We start from the raw sequence: 26,877 nt of genomic DNA, 5'->3' as shown, positions 1-26,877 counted from the left end.
AATGGCAGACACTGTCTCTTACAAAAAGCACAAGCCTTCCAAGTTGAATGTTAGTTATAGTTTGCTAAAATCAGTCTTGGCACACCTGATTAAAACTCCTGTTGGCTTAAACAATGGCTACACTTTCCGATTTTGCTGATCAGTGTTTCTGTGTTCCAGTATTAGTCCAACAGTCTCAGCCTCAAAGTCTTTAAATAAATATTTTGTACTAATCTCTTCTTTTCTGATCCTAGAGCTACTCACCATTGAACTAGCAAGCCTCCCACTGCATTCAAAATAATGCTCAGACCTTCAAGTGCAGAGCTTTAAAATGCTTTCCATCCAGTCTTATATAGTGGAAAGAGGTGTGAGCACTGGAAAACCAGGAATTCCCTGATCTATTTAACAGGCAGGAGGGTAAAAGGAAGAACTAAAAATTGGCCTCTGACATCAAAAGTTCCTCTAACTGCTTGTTTCTTTCTGCGGTTTTACTTGTTTGACAGTTACTTATTAAAGAAAATTGAAAAGGTCTTCGATTTTTTCAGACAGGGGTGGTTAGGATTTTGTGCATTGCACTATTCAAGCTCTCTGGACTATATCACAGAGACTCTGCAACAGTACAAACTGGTAGAAAAATGTATATGTAAGCTATAAAAAGGGCGTATGTTCTCGGAGACCAGAGATATACTCTAAAAGAAATGTGAATGTAGAATCTTTTTTTTTTGTTTCCAACTCCCTCTTTAAGTCCACCAAACTTCCAGTATGAAATCAAGCAAAATACAAAAACAAAAGAAAGAAAGGAAGGAAGAAGGAAAAACAGTCCAAGGCTTTTGCTTTATAATTTCATAGCAATTTAGATTTCATGACTTGGCACTGCTGTGCAAAGTAGCATTTTTCAGGCTTAGCTTTTCTTGTAAAATTACATCATTACCTCAGTGCAGTTTTAAAGGACACTGAGGATGATGTATTCCAACTGACAATGAAGAAAGTTAGCTGACAGATACTTCAGGAAGGATCAAACGCCTAGCCAGCGCGGCATGAAAATGTATTTTTTGTTTTACACAAATGAAGCTTTTCTTCTTTCTTTAAGAATATGAATCTTCCCCATGCTGTCCACTGGCACGTACTGAGGCACGTGCACCCTTACACCCGCACACGAGAGCAGATCCGGGAGACGCACTTTGATGCCAACCTACCATTCTGATGCCGTTCTCAAAGGCCTGACGCGCTAGAGAAGCAGGTCCGTCCACAGTCTTACCATCATCATCAGGCCCCCAGCTGGCGCTGTAGATGTGGATATGCTGCGGATTAAGGCTCAGAGACTTTGCCTCGACCATGTCTGTCACGTCCCCATCCAGCATCCGTACGCCTTCAGAACAAAAGATACAATGAACAGGGCAGCCAAACTCCAAGTGCCTTTCTTTCAGAGAAAGTTGTTGTGTAGGACGTGGGACTGAATGATCACAGCGATCTCTACCACTGTAAAAAAGTCTATCAATCACTTCGGATAGGTGTTTCCCTGGTGGAAAAAATGCTTCTATATGAGAAACTATGAATAGGTAGGAATATTTTTGTCTTTCTTCAAGTTTTAAGAATTACTAATTTACAATTATCTATCATTATTTTTATCTATCATTTTATCCTCTGTATAAACTTTGAACTTTAACAAGCTTTTATGCTAAAGAAGACTTATAAAAAGGACTTGAACCTTGAAATGTTTGTCTGTCTCACGTGAAGATCACATATGCTTTTCTTTTTCTTTTCACACTGCCATGAAACTGCAGCCCTTAATTTGAGACATTCACCGTCCTAAGTATGCTGACAGACATAAACACAGGATCTCTGTTGATAGATAAACTTGGGATTACTCCTTCATTGTACAGGGCTGCAAAGAAGAAACTGGGGAGAAAGCTCTTGTATACAGAGGGATTACTCCATGCAGTAGTAAGGGGATTACAGAAAGTTACTGACAAATACCCTATGTTTACCATTATTCCACACTGAACTACAATATTCTGAACATCCTCCTCTTGTATCTTTTTAAAGATACAATTCTGAAATTCTTTCGTTAAAAAAAAAAAAAAATCTGTTAATGTGGGTTTTGATAAAGCAGTGTGCCAGCCCTTGTAAAGTGAATGGCACCACGATATTTTAAGCTGACTAAGATAAATACGGTAGACTTAAATTTGGAAACTGAGAATATCTTAAAGCTGCTTTTTAAACTAGTTTTAACATTTTGACTAAATTTAATTCTAACTGAGAAAACCCCCTGATGCCAGTCTTAACCTAAATAAGAAAGAAGACCTTCTTACAGTTAGTGTGATAGCCGATCAAAGGCATAAAAGATATTAAATAATAATTAACATGTAACTTTATGAAAGTAGAGAATAACGATCACTTCCACAATTAACAAATTTGAAGTTTTTTCCCCTTTAAAAAGACCACTGCTACTTACAAACCAAATTTACATATTTTAATTATAGATACATTCTGCTTTGCTCGTAAGTTCAAACTGAATTAGCTGGAGTGTTTACCAAGACCTTAACTGCCATTTAACAAAAGGTATAGAAGTTGCTTTGCTGATAGAGGGTCTATTTTTTTTCCCTCACCCTAATTGACTCAAAAATGAAAAGTGATCACATTTCTAAGTTCACACAAAAACTGCCCGTGTTTTGTGAGATAATAAACTTGTCCAAACAGTGATCTCACTATGAACTTTACTTTATAAAAAAGCCATTGAAACAACTTTGGGAATCTCAGGTTTTATTTTTCTCCCTCAGAATCATCTCAGAAAATTAATGATGGGTGGAAGCTGTGTTCTCATTTCTTTCAAGCACATTAAAGCATATTTGGTTTTAAATAAAGACAATAAAAAAGGTATAACATGCTTAAAAGAAGGAAAATAAAGCTTCCCTTGATGTTTCTGTAACTGTAGCAAGCCTAAAAAATACAACATTCACCCTGTGAACAATAACTCTGAATTCTGCCATTGACATCTGAAGTAATTTATATTTTTCATTAATGCTGAATTGGTCAAATCTAAAGCTACATGAACAAGGCTATGACTTAGGTGTTGCTCTGTTCTGTCAACAACTGACAGACACACTTCTTTGACCAATGGACGTGTCATTGGCTACTAAAAAAAAAAAAATCACTCCTTTCTCTCGCTCCCTCTTTTCTTTTTTCTTTCTTTTTTTCAAATGGCTGGAGTAGTTAATTCTGCCAATCACAAAACCTCCAAAGTGCATTTGGCATGTGGTGATAGTGCAACAAAAGATGTTTAGAAGGCAATTAACAGGCAGCGTTTCCAGGCTGTTCCACCTAAGACTGCAGCGTTCCATAAACTTTTCCCAATATTTGCAGTTAAGTGCCAAAACGTAAGTGGCATTTTAGTCAGAACAAACTTTGAACAGATCACAGGAAATATGCAAAAAAAACCAAAGTCAAAGGAAGGTTTCTTTTAAAATGTTTGTTTTTAATCAGCATCTGACTTAAGTTTAAAGAAACAGCTGAACTAATCAGCTCGTCAGCTGAAGACAATCTACATCTGGTCTGCTATAATTCAGTGTAACTGTTTTCCCGTCAGGACTCAAGCCCAGCCAAGTAACTAAGCACCCAAATCCCCCCAGATGCTTTGCAACTTCCACAATAAGTCTGCAACAATAACAACATACTAACTATCTCTGCCTATAAAAAGTCTCACAAGCTCTGTAGGTGGTAACTTGTTATGTGTGATTACTGCAAAGAGTCATACATTAAAAAAATCTACCCCTTTGGTGCATTGCTTTGTTTTTTGATGACAGGGCCTCTGGCTGGGATAATCACAGGTGTATTGTGTAATTTTTCATACAAATCATCCCACAATCTGTAAGGGAACTGAAGGTCTCCACTGCCGTTTCAATCATAGTTTCATATCTGCAGATTAACTGCCCACTTACAAGGTTGCAAGAGAAGCTCAGGCTTTCTAAGAATCTTTTTTCTGATCCACTTTGTGGTCAGAGTTTCTTAAATGTGTGGAAATGAGACAAAAAGGGCAAACACATTTAGGAAAAAAGTGAGCATTACTGGTAGGTATCCTGTTAATGACTTTCCATCACAAAGATCATTAATTGGATTTGTTCAGCTGCCAGCATTTGATGAAATATTGATGGAAGGGATTTCTTTTTCCCTTTACTTTCTCTCTTCACTATCCCTTATGTGCCCAGAGAAGCAGCAACTCACGCTCTGTTTTGAAGTAAAGAACACCCATCTTGGTGGCCCAAATTCAATACCACTGTCAGCATGTGCTCCTCTGTGTAAGAAGAACGTAATTGCTCTACCTTGATCTAGTTTCTTTTCCTAAAAGGCCAAATGAGGGTCTTTAAATCCCTGGGAAGTAAGCGACCTGAACACTAGTTCAGTATAATTGGATTCCACATTTTTACACTCTATCTGGCCTGTGGAGGGAGAACACAATCACTGAATATTCACATGTGTAGCTTATGGCTTTTCTAGGGAAAGGAGAGAGGCAGGCCAACCAGAGATCAGCAACAGTGAGACTCTCAAATATAGAACACCTAATAGAAGGGGAGGCTTAACCTCCCTTCCCAATACCCTGGAATTCCCTCTTGCATCTGATTTTCTGCAGATTATCTGCTGAGTCCCCTGAGGTCTTATTTTCAAGTACTGATACTTCTAAAGGGTGGTACATGACCTCAAATGAGGTTTATACAGCCGCCACTGCAGTGTTTTCTAGCTTTCTTTAAACAACAGCATTTCTGATGGCTCTGCAGAAGTGCTGTGTTAAACAGAGCAGATAAAATTTTTATTCCACTTAGACCAATGACATTTCTTGAATGCTGTTTTATTCTTAATACAAAATAACTAAATATACTATGAAAAAAGGCACACATATCCAATCTTTACTGGTCAGATTACTGCGCTCATATTATATCCATCTGAATAATTTTTTATACTATATTTAGAATAGGCTGTGATTCAGCTAATATGCCTGACGGCTTTCTAAAGTATTATTGCTCATTCCTGACACTTAATAAATAATAACCTATTAAAAAGCCTTTGTTAATAATGGAGATTTCTTCAAGGACATGCCAAGGGTCTTGCTGGTCATGTGAGTAACCAACCTGCAAATGAAGCTTTTACTCTAGAAGTCCGCTTTTATCTGCATCGACGCCCTAACGCTCCTCAGACTGTAGTTTGACCGCACAGTAGATCTGATTTCATGGCTCCAGCTACAAGATCAAATGCCATGCCCACACGAGACAACCTGCTTATCCGGTACAAACTCACTTGGCCAGTTCAAATTTGCTTAAATCGCTCTGATAGGTTAACTCTGTGCAGGCAGGCTCTTTGCCCAAAGGGAAATTGATTTTACGCATCACTCTAACCTTACGCTGGATCAGGTGTTGTCTATGTTCTTGAAGCTAGCAGGAGAGCAGAAAGCTGACATTAGGTCTATACTGCATGTTTTGGCTAATCTGAAATGTAGCTGTGTTCACATATGATTTGGATCAAACTTGTACTGATCCCGTAGAGCACAGATACAGGACTATGAGTTGTAAAAACATGGCCTCAGCTCTGCCTTCTCTTATTTTTGAACTGTACTCTACTGTATATGTAGGTAAATACGTTTCTATTTTCACAGACGGCCTCTACTTTGGGGCGGAAAATCAACTCTTAATGAGTTTGAGCTATAGGTTTTCCACTGAAAAGCAATGTACTGATCCCATGATTTCATGAAAAATACAGGGTAAGACTTCCCTTGAAGCATTAACATTTGGCACAGGCAGGGCTACAGCCTAGAAGATATGCAGATGACATCTAGATAGTCATTTTCAAGAACCGAGCTGGAGGTCTTAACTGAGCAGCCACTGTCTAAGAATCTCTAGAATCACTTGCAATCTCTTGGCTGAACTGAACAAAAAAGTGCAATCAAATCCCACGCTTCAGGCAATAATCTGATTACATACAGGGACTGAAAGACACCCTCCAACAATGGCTAAATAACACAAAATTGTTTGTGAGTTTCGCAATGATGACAGTGTTCTGTTTGGGGTCTATATGCAAACTGGTATTCCTGCTGTGTACATTTACTTCTGATTCATCAAAGCTCATCAGTCAAAGCTCTGAATTTGTGTGAAAACCCAAATGTCCTCGCTCTGGGTTTCATGTTTTCATCAAAAGTATTGTTTTCTATTTTTCTGTGTGCAATGAAAGGTGCTGTCCCAGGGAGCGCTGCAGAAGAGGCACTGCTGACAAATTCCTTCAGTACTGGTCTTTAACACTATGACTGGGATTTACTTGTTAACAAAGCTAGGACTGTTATTCATACAGAGCTCTTCCTCTTGTTTAGAAAGGTCTGAACGTACAAATTGCTCTTCAGTTAAAATTTTATGCAGGGGGACTGTTTCACATACCTCCAATCTTGGCATTAAAGGCGATCCCTACAGTGCAGTGTGAGTTGTTTGCCGTGGCTGCCACCTCTCCAGCACAACGGGTTCCATGCCTGCAGTCATACAAACATTTTTTCAAGTGAGCAACATAATCCACCAATACACAGATGGTCAGGATTTAAAGGCTTTGACCTTGCTCATCCTCAGGTGCTAAAAGCACAGTTATCCACAGTATCTTCCAATACTTAGTTGCCCATAGAAATTTATGCCCATGTTGCAACTTTACTACCAACACATTTTCACATCGTCACAGCATTGTCTTCTTAAATTCTTCATGGCAGACTTTCTAGCCATTGGAAACACAGAGCATGTTAGAAAGATATACTAAGATGATACACAATCCCTACCAACAGAAAGAAGTCTGGGACATCAAATCTTGTTTTTGAACCAATACTTACATTATGGACAGAATTTCTGTCCTGCATTTTACTGTAAGTGTCACTGACAAATCTGCTGCTAGCCTCTGCCTCTCTACATAACCTCCAGGGAGCATCCGCAGCAGGCAGTGTGAGCTATACACCTCCGTGAGAAAGCTAAGACTCTGTGCCTATGGCCACACTGCTGTTCGTAGGTGTGCCTAAGTGGCTCCAAGCCAGGTATGCTCAAAGCTGCTATGTAGGTATGTCCTGGTCATGCCTTGGCCAACACTGCAAGCCTACTGTCCTTCCAGGGGCTGAAAAAACAGATGAAGTACCTCCCTCATGGGAGCCATACCCGGAGACCAGAAGCAGAGCTGGTCTGCAAGGGGATAATCTGAAGAAGTGAAGGAGAAGGAGAGACATAAAACCTCCGGGGCTTGCTCACCCCCTTGTCCACCACGCAATGCCAGAGTGGGATGCCTTCCTAGCCCAGACCTACTCTCTCTATAGGCTGAAAGTGATCATCCATATGACCGCTATGGTATGAAAGCTGTCCCTGCTTATTACGATTTTTGCCTGCAAGATAGGTTTCACGGGACATTTTCCACTGGCAACTTTTGCCCTCATCCTTGTGCAGCTAACCAACTCCATCACAGAAACCTGATGAAAAACAACACAGAGGGGATACAGAAGTTTGAGAGCTGGTGTGCAGAGAGGCGATACGGAGTTTCAGACGAGACGGGAAAAGACATGGGGAGCTGACGAGATGGAGAGAGAAATATAATGGAAGGCTTGGGCAGCCACAGAAGACGAAGTTTGGAAAGACATGGCAAAAAACAGGTAATATGGCAAGCACTTCAGAGGAGGCTAAGTGTGGCCAGTTGTGTGCGCAGGTGTTCCTCCACTAGCGGCAGCTGACAGACTACTCACATAGACATCCGGAGAACAGAAGTGTTTCTGAGCTAAGGTTGATGCCCATGTTATAGACAAGAATCACAGCTGCTTTCTGTCGGTACCACCTGCATTGGGCAGAGTCACTCCTTATTTCCTGCTTCTTTGAGTAGAGTCACTCTTTGTAGTATGAGAGTATTTCTCCCCCTTAACCTTTCGAGATATGTAGATGGAAAAAACTAACACAACTGGTTGGAAGTGGATTCATATAAAACAGCAACAACAACCAAACAGGTAGGACTAGGAGACAAAATGACAAGAAACAAAGAAAATGAGCATTACAAGTGATTAATGCTAACCTGTTCAAAGGACATCTTTCAATTTATCAGGTAAATTAGAAATACATTCTATCAGAAAATTGTAATCTTTACTTAGAAGACCAAAGTGACAATTTAGATGCTGATGCTGATTAATCCTAAAGCTGGATCAAGGTATCACAATTATATATGTAGCTCCTGAAATCAGTTCTTATTAATCTGTTCCTAACTCATCAAATGGTTGCCAAACTTCATCAGAGAATTTTTCAAGACTTAATTTGAAGTTTATTTTTCATACAAAGCCTAACTTTCAAGCCTAATTTTCTCCATTTGAAGAAAGTCAGTCTAATTCAATTTTATCAGGTAACATCTTATTCTATTACAGAACTATTTTCTGTGAAAAGCCTGAAGTAAATGATTCAGGAATCATAGATGAAAAGGAGTTAAAAAAAAGTCTCAATTTGTTTTCAAGTATTTTCAAAGAATGTCCTTGCTGCCTGCTTGCTTGAAACAGCACCTCTTAAAAATATGTTTATATTTACAGGGAAGTGCCTGTCTTCAGAATTATTTAGAAGACACGATTCCCAAACTTCCTTTTTCTGACTACGATTTTGTTAGGTCTCACATGTAGGTTTAGAGGTGTTATCACTCAAATATTAAAGCGCAGATGACCCTTCTCCAGAAAACGTACGTTTAATATGCTCACACACATCACCTTGGTGCATACAGTTTATTAAGAAATTGCTGCCCATTTTGGCCCAGATGCAGCTTCCCAAGTGCTGCAGGAAAAGTCTAGGAAGAGCAGCAGAGGGAATTGACTTGGGATGAAGGTTTTTCAGTATGAAAAGGGGACAGATAAAAGCCACACATGCAGAAAGGAAGCTGCCCGGAAAGGTACAGCATCAGCTCAAGTGCCTCCGTAGTTCATGGCAGAGGTGGTGCATGGTGGATGACAGTTTATTTTTCTGAACTACGTCCATCGTGCACCACCAAAAGGGTTAGCTTCCCGTCAGCTCTCCAGACAGGTCCCACTTGCCCGTGGGCCATGTAAGTGCTCCAGCGAGGGGAACGGAGGGACGGGGTGCCAGGGGCAGCGTGGCCACCCCTCCCAGCAGCAACCCACGGGAAAATGGGATTAAATGCACCCATAGTTCCAGCTGCAGCGGAAGTGATCAGTAAAAAGTAACCAGGGCTTTAAAGGGCTGGAGTGAAGGTTTTATGAGGTGTATTTATTGAATTAAAGCACAATATGAAATTTCAAGTACAATTCTGATAAAAAAAACATATTCCAGAGAGACTTATATCTTTGGATGGTTTTACAACACGTGAGTTTAATTAACATTGCTGAATATTTCACTAGTTTTCATGTATTAGAAAATCCTTTGTTTTGTCATATGTTAAGTTCAATAATGGTATAAATTTATTTTGTAAACAGATTTTCATGTTAGACCCTTGCATCTCTGCCAAGATTATTGTTAAAGGCATTCCACATTTATAAGGGAAATGACAAAATTAAAAATTGTTTCATTCATTTCAAGGTCAGATGTATAAAACTGTACTCCTTATAATCAGCTTCCCACTGTGTGAATTAGTCCTATATGCAACTCAATTTATTTTAATATGTTGTCTTTTATGGGTCCTTTAAGTAATATTTCAATTATGCTGGGAAAGGGAAGACTGTCTAAAAAATCTGCACACTAAAAACTATGTTCTTTCCATATTGCTTTTAATTTTCTCTATCCTAGATTTTGCTGGAGGTCTGCAATTGTGCACAGACCCTGAATTCTGCAATTAAAATCTGAGAAGCCTTCTGATTAATCAATACACTAATTTCTTAACTAATTAGGTAAACAAATATGATGAAACAGATGCCTGAAATTGATTAGCTGCTTTAAAGCTAGGAAAACTTCTCTTGAGCACGAAATCAGGAAAATTTCAAGTTACAAGCAGCTTATGGAGGCAGCAAGCTATAGGACTTAACCATTAACAAGAGCTGAAACAGTTGAGCTGCTTTCAAGTTAGCGTTTTTTGTGACCACAGACATTTCAAAACACAACAATCTGCTGCCTTTGTGGGATGCCTGCATCACACACAACTTTTTTAAAAAGTTGATGCAGTCCTAGAAGAAAGCATGACTGCCTTTCTACAAAGGCCTATCTTGATAAACTTTAAGGGTCGATGCTTCATTTCACTGGCTCCTTTGCCAGCTTATGTTGGAGGGAAATAAGTTCCCAGGCTATTAAATGGCACTTTGAAGAGACACTCAGCTAAGAGGTTTTGCACTTGTCCTTTGTGTTAATGTCAGTGTGATGTAGTATCACAGAATAAAAACATAAAAGAAGGCTTGGTTATGAGACATTCTGTCCATCTACAAATGGGTCTTCTACCTGGAGTCTAAAAGAAAGAAAATGAATTGAAAGAAAAGCTTTTTTTTTTTTTTTTTGTAAGGAGAAACACAAAAAATCCCTATTCAAAGCTAGATTTAGGCTCAAGAGGGCAACAGGTAAAAAATGAGGGCTATCACAGGCACGATCTTATCAAAAAATTATGCTTAGGTACTTGCAGCACTTTCCATCATAAAACCTCTTTTTCCTCTAATTTGGCTTAGCTTTAACTGCCTCGGCTAACTTCTTCTATTCTGGGCAACTAAGTATAGCTGTTTCAGAAACGGGTTTGATCTCATTTTTGCATATGAGAGAGAACAATGAACAAAGAAAATAAGCAGGCAATTCAGATCGATTTTCTTTTTACATGGAGAATATTTGTCAGTCCATCAGTAATGACAAGTCAGTAAGACACTGAAGACCTACTCAGAAAGATATTAGTAGCAGTGAATTTTCTGCCTTATCATGCCCTCCCTGTTATATGGAGACCTTGAGATAAATTGCTTTTATTTGAAGAAATACACTTCTCTGAAAAGGCATATGTGACTTTTTGCTGCTGCATGCATGAACAGGAAATGAGCAGCTGGACGGTGAAGGTACAGTCTTTTGATGGCTCTCTAAGAAAAAGATAAGCTAAAGGGAAATTGAAGAGCTCCACACTGTTCTGTGACACAAATAGCTTTTTTCAGTACCAGATTTTCTCTGAGACAGGCACAGTAAATACTTCAGGGAATAGATGGAAAGAGAACATGTGCATGTTCTGTGATTAGCTATTGCTCCCTATCCCACCAGTATATGATTTAAACATAAGATATCTGTCTTGTCAATAATCACCCTTAATTTGCCTTTCAAAAGGCATAAGGCACCTCAAACATCTTTAAGATAAAAGTTAATTGATTAATACCTCTCCTCTGAATGTTTAGAGTAAAGAAATACTTGGTGTTAGTAAAGACAGCTGCAGGTAATTTGGAAAGCCCTTTCCATCTAAATTGGCTCTTTAGAGCCTCCATCTCTGACAGCTATTCCTTGAATTCCTCAAATACTTCGAGGATCTCTTTCTTTGTCGTCTTTTATTCTCCTGGAGTTTATCAAGTCTTTAACAACACAAAAACCCAGGGGACCAGAGGGTTTAAAGCCCTCCAGCTTTTCATGACACTGACATTATAGTCCAATCCACTTCAGTCTGTCACCACTGAGTCTTTTCAGAAAGGGAACTTAAGGAGAAAAGAGTTACAGAGTATTTCAATGCAAGCCTATCACAAACACTGCTGGAAATACTAGTTACTTATTGAAGTTTTCTGAAAAAGATATTCAGCAGAGGGAAGAGTTTGTACACAAATAAGGAAAAGAGTTATTCTTTCTTTATCATGGGATACGTCTACAAAAAATAAGAAAGCTTCACATCCTTTGCAAATTCTATGCTGCACATATTGTAAGAGTGGATATCAAATAACGGCAAAAAAGTTAAAATAGATACTCTCAAAGTTTATACAAGACTATGTACATCTTAAAAGGCTGTGCTTGAACATCTGCTCCTCTGTTTCTGGAAGCACAGCCAACTTACTGCATATGCATAAATACAACGCATAAATATTATGAATTGTTTTCCACATAGCTTCAATTATAAATTACGGCAGAATCCAAGGAATGGAACCTGCAACATGAACCAAACCAGGTATCCACCAACCACTGACTAGTAAGAGATCCCTCTGTCTTAGAGTTAACAAAACTTCAAATTGTATGCCAATATATTTTACGGGATAGAGAAGATTATAAGATTAAACAAATGTTATGGGTGCACCTTTATCCAGGTCTGAAATTTTGCGCCAGTGATGTTCTGATCTTTTTCTTTTGAGAGATGCTGATGCCCTAACTGTGAGATATACTGGAAAAACTAGTTTATATATGATAGCACAGACTGAAGCTTGGCAGAACTACCATTAAATGTCAATACTAACCACACAGTTGCTACAGATGTTTCCTACTCTAACTACAGGTTACCTATAATTTTCTGAAATTCAAACGTCTGCGGTCATGTTTTCATCACTGCTAAGTGAATAATAAATGATAAAATAATTTTTAAAACCTCTAGAGGGGAGTAAGAGTGGAGTTTTAGGTATTCATTTTAGTCTATCCAAGAATATGTGAGAGTTGACATTTATTTTTGCATAAGTATTCTTTAGTTAAGGTTTCAAATGTCTTCTAAGACCTCTGTCACATTGGAATATATTTGTAAATGGGAAAATGTGATATGTGAGACACTGCAATGTAATAACCGCTGGAAAAAAATATTTTAACAGCAATCATCAAAAATGCATTTTATTGCTTTCTGGAGTAAGGTTTAATGTGGTTCAGAAGAAATCATTTTTTAGAACTGTTCACATATAAATGGCCCTTAATTATCTGCAGGATGAAAAATACTTTCCTAACTGGCACTAGGTTGTTCTGGGAGCGTTCAAAAAAAAAGAGGTATAAAGGAATTTACAGAAGTTAAAAATAAGGGCAAGGAAAAAAATAACTTCAGCCTTTAAATACAATCTTATAGCTAAAAAATAATAAGAATAAAGCTACCTCCTGGAGGGGAGATATCTGGATATTCAAAGTGGAGAAAGAGATGACAGAGTAAATGCGAAAAACAAGTTACACAAATCTTCAGTGTGAGATATCAGGAAAAATGCCAAAGATTTGGATATTACATCACACAGACAGCATCCTGCTTCTGAGCATCAGCTACAGTGTTGTAATGTGGTTACAGCACAGGACTGGAAGCTGGCTTGAGTCAAGGTCCCCAAGGCTAATGACTTTTGCATGGTTATGGGAAGTTACTTGAAGAATAACTTGAAAATAACTCATCTATTTCTCTCAAGTAACATCGAAGATGACAACATGAAAACAAACACATGGAACACTTCACATTCCAGACACTTACGTCTTAAATTTAACAGCGTAGGTAACAGCGATGTTCTCTTGCCACTTTCTCTATGTTTGTTTGCTGTTAGCAGTAGGAAGCTAACTTCTCTCAAGCATGAAGTTCTGATACGAGCCCAGCAAAGGATTATGATTCTACAATATTAATTACCATTTACAGCTTTGTTTATGTGAGTGGGTAAATGAATGTGAATGTATAAAACAAATATGCCTTTCTTCCGTATTTTCCACCAAAGGCAAAATAAACAATGAATAAAAGCTCTGATGGAGCCACTGAAATATGACATGGAATTAGAAACAGGCAAATAAAGTTAGTGAATTATATATTTAGCCAAGTATATAGTTTTATAAAGGAATTATTTACTGACATCTTATGACATTCTAAGCCTGAGTAAACTTTTAATTTAGCCTTTAACTTCAGGGCGGGAGGGGAAGAGGTGGGGGATGGAGAGGAGGGCATTGCTGAAAAGCGAATAAATTAGTTCAAAGAGTAAAACTCTGGCAGCTGAGCTTTTCTTATATAGCCTTTCATATCAACTGTACAAGGCAAGGAACCCAGTTCTAGTTCATTAGTAAATCACAAATAAAAACAGTAATGTCACTGGAATTAAAGCTGTTCAGCAACATCATCAGGTCCAAGACTCTCTTGGATCTGTACATCGCTGCCTGGATCTACCTAATGGGAAGGACTATTTCCATTTGCTCCCACAGGCTTTTGAAACAGAAGAATATGAGGTTGCTTAGACCTTAGGATTCGGCTGCCACGTAAGCAAAAAGATCTTGCTTTCACCTAATGCAAGTTGGTTGAAAGACTGTGGAGGGGATGGAAAGTTGCAGAATAGGGAGGATGTGCTCCAAGCAACATTTGTCAGTTGTTTTATGCCTGTCACATTGGTTGATCTTTGGCTATCCCTTTTGTGTGCAGCACATGTTCTTGGGAGGAACTACTTATTTATCCTTACTTTCCCATTCCCCTTTCTTTATTTGTGAGACTAGACTGCTTCATCACTTCTCTCGTGACATACAGAGAAGAGGACAAAAAGAGGGCCAAATTCAAATCTCTTACACATGAAACATGGCCAATAAAAATGGTAACAGGAACTACTGCATTATAATAACTTAATGAGGAAAGGAGATGTACAAAATAGGGCATGTATTACATAAAAAAGCTCTTGTATTTACCTTGTAAAAACAGTCCATTTAGCTAATTTTTCAACCTTGGACTTATTGACTCAATGTGACAATTAATCTGGCTCTTCCTAGCCTGCAGCAAGAAGTCTCCATAAAGAGAATGGATTATTAAATACAATCCTAGAATTTAGATTCTGCAACATCCTGACAACCTCAGCTTTTAGTGACAGTGAAATAACGCTGCACTCCTGAGTAAATAAAAGAATCTCTGCATCTTTCTCAGGCAATCACTAAGAATACAGAGCAGAATAAACCACATTCCCAGTACGATTTGTTTCTTGATTCAGTCGCTATCTGCCTCTTAGACAGTAATACCGCCAGCAGATGACAGCAATAAGTAATCTGCACAGGGTCATTCAGTGTTTCAGATATCTCAGGGTGAAATCCACTTGATTTCCAGAAAGTTTCCAGAAAGTAGAAACACTTTGTTTCTTTGGTAGGAGAAGGAAGAGACATAAATATGGGTGTGCGGCTGCCTCTTCATGGTTTTGTGGGCCAGGCTAGACAGGGCTGACATGTGCTTTAGGAGATGGACAGAGGAGCAGCTGATCTCCAAAGCAGTCCCTACAGATACATTTCACTTTACAGTTCAGTGTCAGCACACATATAATGCAAGCAATGTAGCCAATGGAAGGGGGAATAACATCTTCTTTCTGGAAAAGGTGCTAATATTCAGCCCCTGTTTCAGTGCCCACTGTTCACCGCCATATTCCCTGCCTTAGTATCACTTATCTGCTCAGAAAATGCATCTCTGAACTTTCCCTATGAGAACACAAACATTTAATACACATGGCATAGCGCATGACCATGGCTGACTGTATCTCCCCCGCTTTGGTTAGTGCCGTACAGTAGACGTACCCTTCGGGAATCAATGAGACATTCCTGAAGCGATAACTATTGGGCATGCTATGCTTTCACACCAGTTCTACTCTAACCTTGAAGAAAAAGTGATCAGACGCTGGAGCACCAGGAGTAAATCGTGGGAAGCAGAGGAAAAGGACAGAATTGGGAATTGGGAGGGAATAGCCTTTAGGAGTCCCTTGTCTATACCAGGCTGTTCCTCAGAGAAACACCTTTCAGTTGCTGAGCCCCCTCCAGGGTTGATGGGGGAGATTCAGGGTACTACTACACCTGGAGAACTACAAAACCGTCAGTGAGAAGAAGCCACAGGATGAATCCTGAACATGGAAGCTGCACAGGGAATAAAGTCTCTGACAGGCCATATTCTCTTGCTACAGCCAAGGTACTGTCCTCTGAAGTCTTAATAATGCTGTATTCAAGTTTAACTCAGCAAAATAATGCTTCCCCACCCCAAAGAAATCCTGGCTGGACATTCATAGGTCCCAACAGACTAGAAAATAACCTCAGCAGGTGCCTCAGAGGCCCCCTCTCGTTCTCTTTCCACGTCTTTTCTCTGTGCAAGAGATTTTTGGATGCTTGCAAACATAAATCAGTTATGACACAAGGATAGTGTTGTCATTTTCATAGTCAATGAATTAAGACAGATTTCTGACAAAAATACAAAAAGCCCAAACAATCAAACAAACCCCAAACCTGAAAACATCCATTTGTCTTCATAAAAAAAAGACTGGAAAGAAATACATATCTCAACAGGAAATATGAGAAGATCCATAGATACGATGTTTCTAGATGTTAGCAGATGTCTTGCTTCATCAATACCTGTCTTACAAATTGCACTGATTTAACTATAAAGATGTAAAAAAAAAAAATTAATATATTTAATTAATTTTATTGTACAAAGTAATTAAAATCAAATAATTAAGAATAGAAATAGTTGATTAAAAAATAAGATTAACTATATTTAAACAAATTAGCAAAACCTGCTGAATCCAGATGTCATTTGTATCCATTATATCATTTTAAAACTATTTTGCACCACATTAGTTTATTCATGTTAATTATCAAAGTCAAGGATTATAACCTGAAATAAGTACATTTAATGGATGAGACTTTGCAAACAAGCCCTTATACCAATTCTTCTCATGTAACCATATGGATAATGAGCATAGTTTAAGGTTTTGTTAATGTTTTTGGAGTCTAAAATTAATCCTACATTGGAAACAAGACCTCAGATTGCAAAGGAAGTTAGTGTCACTCCCAATATTACTTTACACAAATCAAGAAAACTCTTGGTATGCTTTATAAATACTTCCTATTGATGTGAGCAGCAAGTTTATTTATTAACTTTCATTAATGAATTGTTATCAGTGTTTCCGAGAATACGGCTATGTAAAGCTGATGATGTATTATTTTTTTCAAAATTTTTCCAAGCTCTAGAGTAAGAACTGGAATCCTGACAGAACGAGTATTTTTGGCCAGCCAGTGCACTTGCTATTCCTAGGAAAATCCACCCATGTTTATCTAAGATATTAGCCTTAGAAAACACAGGCTTGCACATGTTGAATAAAGCTTGCTAGAAATTTGCTGCTGAAACTTCCAAACATACCACCTACAGTGAACATGCTTGCACTTAAGAGAGCTCGCTGCTTGCCAGCTACACCATGCTATTTATATAGGAGGCATAAAGCAGAGCTTTGGTTATCGATGGATACAGGGCAGCAGTCTATCAGCTATTTTTTGAGCTGGGGGGAAAAAAGCGATTAACTAGAAAATGCAGATTTCCCTTCCCATCTGCTTGCATTCTGCCAATTTTCATTATAAAATCTACTGCCTTACCATTGAAAAATACTACTATTCCCATTTTACAGAAGAGACACAAAAAGGTTAAAAAGATTTTTTCTTGCAAAGCTGAGACTAGAGTAAACATCTCTAATACAGCAGCCAAAGCTTAATAATAACTTTCAGAATAAAAATGTAAATTTTATATCCTTTTCTTTACTGTCTGTAAACCAAGCACCATATTCTCCTTCAAAACCAGGAAAAGGACTTTCAGATTCTGATTTCTCAACCCTCCTGAATAACCTACCAAACCGCGTGTAAGCCACTGAGAAGCAGGAATGTTTTGGTGCACATCAGTGCTGGCCGACAGCTGCTGCTACTGCATCTATCTCAAAGAGAGGGTAAGGAGAGATCTTCTCTGTGAATTAAAAGACCTTACATTGCAACCTGTCTGGCAGTGCAGAAAGAAATCACTATGATTTCAAATGATGGCATTTATTTGGTTAATACTCTTCCTCACTTTGATCTTACAGCTGGCAACCCGATTTCTAAGATTTTCAGAGAACCTCCACCTGTTTTGCTGACATTAGAGAGATATTAGAGAGATATTGCCATCTGCAGATATCACAAATTCCTCTGCAGAGTGTATGTGCAGTTGCTAAATTCAGCACCTGAAATGCTATGCGTTAAGGAAGTGAAGAAATGTAGGTGTTTCTGTCTTTTTCTTCATTTGTTCTCTACTTGCACTGGACCATGCTTCCTCCAGTTACTGCCATCATTACAGGAGTTAAGCACTGCCTTCTAGGACAAGGCGACCAGCTGAGAAACTGTGGAAACAGCAGCTCTGCAACAGCTCCACTTTTCTGGAGTAAAGGTCCCTTATCCCGAAACAAGTTTGCACGTGGACAAGGTAACTTATCTCATAACAGATCTTGTGGTCAGCCTCACCGTGAAGTTAGGCCTGCAGGGCTAATGCCCCAGCTATCTGTGACCATAGAGAAGCCTCCTAAAGCTGCTAAAATTACTCCTGGGTACTAGTATATAATTAAAGGTTTAGGGTGTGAACATAGTCATCTCTTAATAGAAAGACCACCAGGAACATCATTAGCACGGCACAAAACCGTATCTTTTTATAAATTAGAACACAGTATTTTGCTTTTTTCTGTACTAGTCACTGTTTTTGGCTGTTGTTTCAGGTTTGTTCCTGAACTATTTACAAAAAGTTCACATGCATGCTGTCATAATAACATACGTACAAGCAAATTTGAAAAGAAATATGACTGTAGTAGGAAGATGCCGAATGACTTGTGAGGAAATTTTCCTGCTCTTTAGTCAGGTTGTTACTTTTGAAGCAGAATGTTCTCTGATTCCCCAATTCTCACCTTGAATTTTACAATCCTTTTTAGGTAGCACAAGGCATATAGGTATGGGTAATATCTTTATTAGACTAGCTGGTGTAGCTAGGAAAAAAAAGCAAATAAAATCCCTTCTTCAGGCCTTTCCATGTTCCTAGACCTCCACGGCTAAAAACAAACTAATAGTAACACATATATTCTTCATCACCTTAAATTCATGGCCATGAGCCCTTCCTGTTACGAATAAATTCTTTACTTACTTAGACATTTCAACCTGCTCATGTTCTGTTTCTCAAGCTTTTGTAGATAGTTTATCATCAGTCACTATTTATCCTGATTCATGACTGACTGACACAGATTTCTGTGTGGCTGTACAGAATGTAGTGGCTGGAGAGATCTTGCACTGCTTGAGTAATATCCCTTTACCTAGAAACGTCTGTCTACATTAGAGCCCTATCATTTCTGTGCAATGAAAAACAAAAAAAATACAAAAATACCCCTCCCCAGACATGTGTAATATCAGTTCCACTAACTTCACATAAAACCAGAAATGAAAAATTGCCCAGGAATACAGGAACACAGGTCCTGAGCTGTCACATTTACTCTTCCTTTGGCAGGAAAAGAAGCCCACTGGATTCCCAAAAATGTGGGGAAATCTTTAGGCAAAAAAGAGATTTGTTTTGTCTTGCAAAGAAGATACTGACATATGCATGGACCCTAAGGTTGTGAGGCACAACAGAGGAATAATACTGTGATGCCGGCTGGTCATGGATGCATATGTCTTTTTTAACAGTGGAGGACTGCTTTTGCAGTAAGACAATAGTTAAAAGAAATAGATATTTTATAACTCATGACCCCCCCCCAGTTCTGGTTCAGAAAAATATTTCTTACATATTTGGAATTCTGAGTGCAATTTCAATTAGGTATGTATTGTGCTTAATCCTAAATTCCATTTGATGCACAGTTAAATGGAGATTCTATTTCTCTTCAGAGCTGTCTCCATTTCCAAGATGAGTGAGGTAATTCTTCTTGAAGTAAGTTCAAATCCTACTCCTACCTATCTTGATAAATAATTTTTTTTAACAGACTTGTATCACCAATTCGGCAGAAGCAAGGTTAGATCTTAATTGGAAAAGGGGGGCTATGATAAGTAAGCTAATTCTCCCACACTCACTATGTTGGAGAAAAACTTAGTAGTTGTTCATCCAGTGTTTACGGAATAATAAGAAGAGAAATGTGGGAAAGTAAGTCGAGGCTGAAAGAAGAAGACATACCTTACCATTTTATTCTTTTTGGCACTCTGACCTCTAGCCAACAGCCTCACCATCCCACACGCTGGAGAAGTAACAGGCCATAGTGTGTACCTCAGTTTGCTAAAATCTGAGGCGAGAGGATTGCTTTGGGATGCTATAATGCGCTCCTGAAACATAAACCACTTATCAAGGCAGGTAAATTTTTTGTAGAGCAGACCCCAGCAGTGCAACTACACCTATGATGGACATCCATTTCTTTGCCTCTGAATTTCTCTGCTTGGATTGCTTTCCTTCAGGAAAAAAGAGTAACTTGCCTTCAAGAGACCAATCTGACTTTGCTTAAGGCATTGTTAATAGATTAGACTATGTATCTTTAAGAAAACTAACAAAATTATAGTCATATAAAACAAAGCTAGAAATTTTAAGAAAATAATTCAATTTAGTATAGAAATAAGTCTGCCTTCAGCAAAAAATCTATACAGACACATATTTTTTCTTTTGCAAGAAAATACAATGTCTGAAAGTTTTACCCTTCAAACGTCTTATAAAAACATCTATTACTTCCATTAAGATATATGCTTACAGCATAACTTTTAAGAGCTCAACTGTTAAAAGTATGTTATTTTAAAAAAAGCTTCAGTTAACAGCTTTTGACTTTGGGATTCACATCACTTTATCAAACTTGCAACTAGGGGTTTCCTTCTAATGATACATTCATTAAAGGGGGAATCAATACTACAGTTTGCTCAGGTATATGCTGGCTGAGAAGTCTCAAAGAGCCAGATTTTGTACTGCCTTAGACTGGGCTGGCCACAGTGAAGTCAGCTGGTAAAACCCATCACCAAATACACTGTGGATCCACTCTCTTCCACTTTTCCAGGATCTGCAAGGTCTCAAAAGGGCACAGCGCAGAGAAATGTATTTTCTCACTCTGCTCAGCTGTAGATCTTAAATACAAAACAACCTTAAACTAAACCACCATTATAGTGAATCAAAACGAGCCTAGTGAAGTTGTAGACTATCGCCTCCTAAGTTCATAACCTGAAAATACAGACACATACTTGGATAAAATACCAACCCCAGGAAAAAGACCATCTGAGAACAAAAACCTTTCATTTCATTTTCATAAAAAAAGAATTCAGAACAGTGAACTTCACAAGTACAGTAACTATCAGAGCTTATATCCCTTCTATTGTTGACTTTGAATTGAAAGGGAAGATCTGACTCATTGTTATCAATTATTTACTTAAAAGAACTCGAAGTAGTTGCATAACACTTCAGAATGTCATTTTATTTGTGAGCTCATTGTCTGGCACTTCAGTAATTAGAAACAGGGGAAAAGCCTTCCTGTAGTGTCGTGGTTACACATTTGAGAACATGAGAGTTTTATAAATTCCAAAAGGGAAGAGTGCTGCTCCTCAAACACCAATCACTCAGTGAGATACACTGCTCAGCAACCAACACCAAGGTAATAAAAAGGGTTTTTTTTTTTTTCTTCTGCGAACAACTGGAATTCTGGCAGAACTTTGTTTTTGTTTATTCCTCTCAATTTCAATGCCTACTCAAAGAAATGTCTTTCCTTTTGCTCTCTCAGAAAATTATAACTCAAACCACTTGTGCACTTCGGAGGGGATTATCTAATGCAGCGCAATAACATAATGAGCAGATTAGAAGAGTTTGCTAAAAATACAATTTTTGGCAGTTTGACAAAACTTTCGTTAGGATGATTTCTACTATGGAGGATAGAACCTGGATCAAAAGGCTACTGAATCCACCCCTGTAGTCCAATGAATCTTTCATTGTCTTGCCAAAGTGGAAAGCTCTAACAAGGAACTGACCCTTAAAGACCACTGATGAGAGCACTTGTCGAGGATGAGTGAATCAGCCTGACAAAGACTGCTTCTCTGCTATCTCAGCTAATTGTCCTTTACTATCAGCAATTCTGGGGTCCCCCTTGCAATTCCTCTTAAAGTTTTGAATGATCACACTGCTATTCTGAGGCAGAAAAGCATCAGCATTCCAAAAACATCAACATCTGGCTTGTTCTCTGTCCTGTTCTAATGCAGAACTTTTTATCTCTTTCTATAGGTTAAAAATCTGTTTTAGAATAAAAATCAAATATATTCAAATACACCGTGTGGTAGGGCTTCTGGAACTATGTTTCCGCAACATTTTTTTTCAAGGGAAGAAAGTTTTCCTCTCAAAAAACTTTATAGACACATCAAGCCTCTCAGTCCTTCCCTAAGGGAAACAAAGGATATATGAGGATTACTGCTGAGGTACAGCCATCTGAAGAACAGGCACGTTCATTTGGTAATAGTGTTCAGGGACTCTAAGTAACAGTTAAAAACAGGAAATGAAGAAAAATAAGCTCCAAATGAATCTGTAAAGAAAACCTATTTCAGCGCAGCACGATTCTGCAAGTTGAGTTTTAAGACAAGGTTTATCTCCCTTATTTTTACAGTTGCTACAGTAGGACCTTTAACTACAGCAACTGACAAGAACACAGATCTAATATCTCCAGATCTCCATGCTGCCTCATGCCCCTAGACACTTTTTTGGGTCACTAGATCATAACCAACTTGGAAGCTAGCTGGTGAATCGCTAACACTGCTCCTTGTAAAATGTGGCAAGCTAGCTGAATACTGACATAGTCTGAACCCGATTTCATTATTAACATCTTCTAAAATTGCAGCACAATTGGAAATGGTCACAAGGGCAATGAGTTTATCACCAGAATAGCACCAAAACACGACGGATCAGAATTGCAATTTCTGACTGCGACTTCTATGCCAATCCCTTCTATCTTAACTGGCTGCCAGGTTCAGACCCTGCTTTTCATAAATGAACACTTCACCACTTCACAGAAAACAAGCTTAAAATCTGCAATTTCCCAACAACCCTCAGCAAAGTCCTTGAAGTTTGCAGAGAAGCTGACACATGCTAGACACCTGCCATCAGGTCACTGGCACGAGGAATCAAGCATGCCATGCTCAGGGTAAGCATGTGTTTCACAGGGCACCACATTGCTACAGATACCATTAAGTAAATTCTCTCTGCTAATTATTTTCTTGTTACGGGGCAGATTTATCACAGATGCTTCACCGACATCTGACAGAAAATACTCTGCCAGATGAATACGTTGGGTTTTAAGCCTCTGGAGTCTAAAGAGTTGGGAAACAGGAAAAGAGCCGACACTAAGAACGGAGATCCTCTCTGAGACAGGCCTTCTCCTGATGGTTGACACTTCTCTCTAGCTCATCTCCAGACTGTGGCTCCCTCCCACAACTTAAGGACTGGCTTTCCCAGCCCCTCGCTGTAGGTGAGAGCCTTTGGTTTTACAGTTCAGCCCCTCAGGGGAGTCTTGAGCAGAGATAAGCAAAAACTAGTGAAAATTGTAAAACAACTGCTAGTCTTTTTTTGTCATGAATAGACATCTGACAGCAGAATAGGTCTCTCCCCAAAAGATAAAGCACAAGATGGCAGAGCAGCGCTTCGTAATCTAGCTTACCTTCCCTTCAGTACGTGATACACCAATTTCAAAGCAATAACAACAGCTGCACACTGGCAGTCAAAACACAGAAACTACGCAGACAGATACTCCCAGCTCCTTTCTATAACCCTGCTCTTCAGGCTGGCAATGAGAGACTTCAGGCTCCCTGTCTCTGACCACGCTCAGTTCTTCTGAGGTCCACTCTGAATAGTGACACTGCAAAATCATGCATCTTCCTACTTCTACTTTATTGACCATCTAGGACGCAACAGAAGCTGATCTGCCTGTTAAATATCTAATATCCATCCTGACTAAATGACTTAGGACATATTAGAAGCCTTCTGCATAACCAACCTGTGTAAACTAGCAGCTTCTCAGTGTTGGAAGAAAACGAAGCCCCTGGCATTTTATTGAGCAGCTGCGTTAATATGACTGATACAGGAAAGTAATAACAGATTGGAATGGATATATTGGTCTGCCACTGAAAAGCAAAGTCATCGTGTGGGATCAAGCTGGATTGAAACTCATTAGCTCACTAACTTTTTGGCCATTGTAAAACTGTCCAGATACCGAAGAGTCTAGACATAAGGAAGTCAAGGAGTAGCTTGTGTTTCTCATGATTTTTGAACAGGAAAAAATCTCTGATTTCAAAAATTTTTGTTTCGCAAGTCCTATTAAAAATAATTTAGAAAGTTATTAAAGTAATAGTTATTAGTGCAATGGAATGCCTCATTGAAAAACGTGAGGAGATATTCAAAAGAGTAACTCTGTATCTTCAAAACAGAAAGGATAGGCTTACTTTTACTTTTTCTTAAGTAAGTTTACAACAGCTCCATCAAAGTCAACTGATATTATTTAAAGCAATTTTTAAAAAGTGTCAGAATAAAACCTAAGCTCTGAAATATCAGCCTCTAGAACCTTCTCATGGAACAGAAAAAAATCTTTTTGTCTAGTCCAAATAAAACCACATTTTAACGTTCTGAACATTTCTGTTTAATTTCTGAGGCTATACAACGGGTAGGGTATAACTCAGTGAGGCCACCTGCCTTCTGTCTAAAGACTGATAATGCGTAGTTGTTTTAACATAGATGTTTACAGGTAACAGTGAAATAACAGAAAAAGAATTAAGTAGCAACACTCCACAGTAAACCAAAATAAGATGCTTTGCATAGCAGGAATGACTTCATCCACAGCTGACTGCTGTCTTTAGCCTCTGAGCTAAAGGAAGCTCTAGTATAGGCCTGCACCATTTACAAGCTTCATGATTTGCAGCCAATTTGTAGAAACCAAAGTAAACTTCTGGCAGGACTCCGACATACCATAGTAGTTAAAGAAACTATCGTCCCACCCTGGTTTTGACTATAAGGCTTGAAAGATTAATCTAATGCTCTTTCTGCCCTCCTATTCTCTTTAGCTAAGAGAAGATTTAATTTAAAACTTTAAAAATATAATTCTGTAAAGTACCACTCTGGCTATCTACAGCCTTCACAAACCCGCAGTTAATTCTTTCTCATTCCTTCTTCCTCACTAATAAGCTTCAGCAACAGAAAGCCTTCACTATTAATTAGAAGCAAAAAGCTAGCAAACAGACCCAGTACCCTGATGTTTCACAGCTGTGTGAAAAGCTGCACAGAGACACCTGCTTATTTTCACAGCATTTCTTTTTACTCTTTATCATTCCACCCCTTAAATATGGTTTATAAAATGAGGCAGAAAAAAACAGATCATTTTGTGAAACGATAGCGAATGTGCACATCCCACCTTCACTGAAAGATACAAGTTGCCGCTACGCAATGTTGTTCAGCTGCTATAGCAGGAAGCAGGAATCAACTAAATTGATCTTGCCTGTTACAAAGCCTTACTCTGTAAAGTAAGGCTTCCCTGGTTGAGGTTACCTCAACCTTCAGGCACAACTTCAGATATCTAGTGCCAAGCGATTACATATACTGGACAATCAGAATTCCTGCTAAGATTTTGAAAGATATGTTGGACACAAAAAAATAGGATGCTAGTAAGTCTTCTTAATGACTATGTGGTCATTTAATTTCTGTTGAGCCTAGTGGGAATTAGGGAAGGAAGGGCTACGGCCACAAAACATTGACAATCCTGAAGTGCTTCTTACCAGGCTCAGTATATCTGCAAAACCAAATCACTGAGCCTCTTCCCAGAGTTTAGGTTGCCAAGTAAGCCTTGAACAGAGCACTTCCACGCTTCACGTTACCTGTCTGCCCAGACGCTGCCTCTGGGCTGAGGCCCCAGCCCAGACCTCCTGACAACACTGAGGAAGCACAGCTGCGCTCCCGGCCAACCTCCCTACTGCTGTGTCCCACCTCTGGGCCCTCGGGACCCAGGCAGTGGGCGTATTTACCTCAGAGGCAGGATAGGAAAATTCAAAGCCCCCAGACAGAAGAGAGAGATGAACCTGTCCAGTTTTATATCCCTTATCTATCTCTAACTATAGGGAAGATGGCCTCCTTTTTGGGACATGTTTTGTGAGAAACGGATGGCTTCCGTACCAGGCTAAAGGCCTTTACCCGGGAGCCGGAGACACGTGGCTCCGCGCAGCACCAAACAAAGGGTAAAATCCCTCAAATTCCCTCACCTCACCTGAACTAGGAGACCTCCAAATGTACACTGGCCATGCCCCACCTCCAAGGACAGGAATGTCTTCAAACAGATGAGCCAGGATGTGTCCCCAAAGCATACCGTGGAAAATACGGTATAGGTGCCTAATTTCAAGTTAGGGCTGATAATGAAGTGGTCAGTCATGCAGAAGTTAGGTGTTGCAGCATGCAGACTGGCAGTTCCTCCATACTGAAGGCTATAAACAATTTACGTTCCTAAGTTTCTACTCCATTTTCAGATAACTAGTCTGTTTAAAACCTTAGCCAGTAGTCCTGTAGATACCCCATAAGCCAAATCAAAGACTTCTCCTAACAGCCACCAGTTTTTAGCATGTTTACTGAGTCTGATCTTTCTGTACCAGCTACTGGCTATCTCTAAAACTGAGATAACAAAAACAAATTAAATTCCTCAGTTGTACGAAAAGACTTTTTGAAAAGCGCAAGAACTGATAGACTTTTTTATTCATTTTTCTGTTTCAATGAACAGAATCTAGGTAACATTTCCTAACAACTTTAGTACAGTGTTAGCATTTTCCTTATAGGCACATAGGTCTGAAATCCTTGGCTTGTCACTAACTTGATGGAGTCAATGCGGCAACTGGGTCTTTCCACCAGTTGTTCTATACCAGTGTTTTCTTTTTGCTTAAAGTTACAGTAGCCTACATGTGCAGCATGTTTACACATTTCAAAGCAAAGGGTTTTACTGAACTTCTTTTTACTCTCTCACTGTATTCCTGCTTTGGAAGATTTCTAGTAAAGAAGAGGCAGACCTGATTCACTAAACTGAACTTCTTTAGGAAAACAGGATGAGAAAGATATGCCCATCAGGCAAAAAGAGAGAGAAGAAATAGTCCTTGCATGTACTTGTTTCCAGACAGAAATATTTGGCAGCATGTAAACAGCATCAAATAAGAACAACGCAATATGATCATATGCTAAGATAGCAACCCCAAATAAATAAACGATTATCATTATTCCAATTAATATTAATATAGCATGTTTTTATGATAA

General features: G+C 38.9%; 1 protein-coding gene across 1 annotated transcript in view; it reads right to left on the bottom strand.

Moving 5' to 3' along the window:
- PCSK5 (proprotein convertase subtilisin/kexin type 5) overlaps window positions 1-26,877 on the bottom strand; it is a 250,946-nt gene that overhangs the window by 147,905 nt on the left and 76,164 nt on the right. Inside the window, exons 6-7 of the mRNA XM_068927337.1 lie at window positions 6,396-6,484; window positions 1,176-1,348 (exon numbers count right to left, since the gene is read on the bottom strand). Of these exons, the coding sequence (XP_068783438.1) occupies window positions 1,176-1,348; window positions 6,396-6,484 (262 nt within the window). The remainder of the gene's footprint in view (window positions 1-1,175; window positions 1,349-6,395; window positions 6,485-26,877) is intronic.

This window comes from Struthio camelus, chromosome Z (genome assembly GCF_040807025.1).
Source record: "Struthio camelus isolate bStrCam1 chromosome Z, bStrCam1.hap1, whole genome shotgun sequence".
Taxonomy (NCBI): Eukaryota; Metazoa; Chordata; class Aves; order Struthioniformes; family Struthionidae; genus Struthio; species Struthio camelus.
Note: the sequence above shows the minus strand (reverse complement) of the source record. Positions and strands in the feature narration are given on the sequence as shown.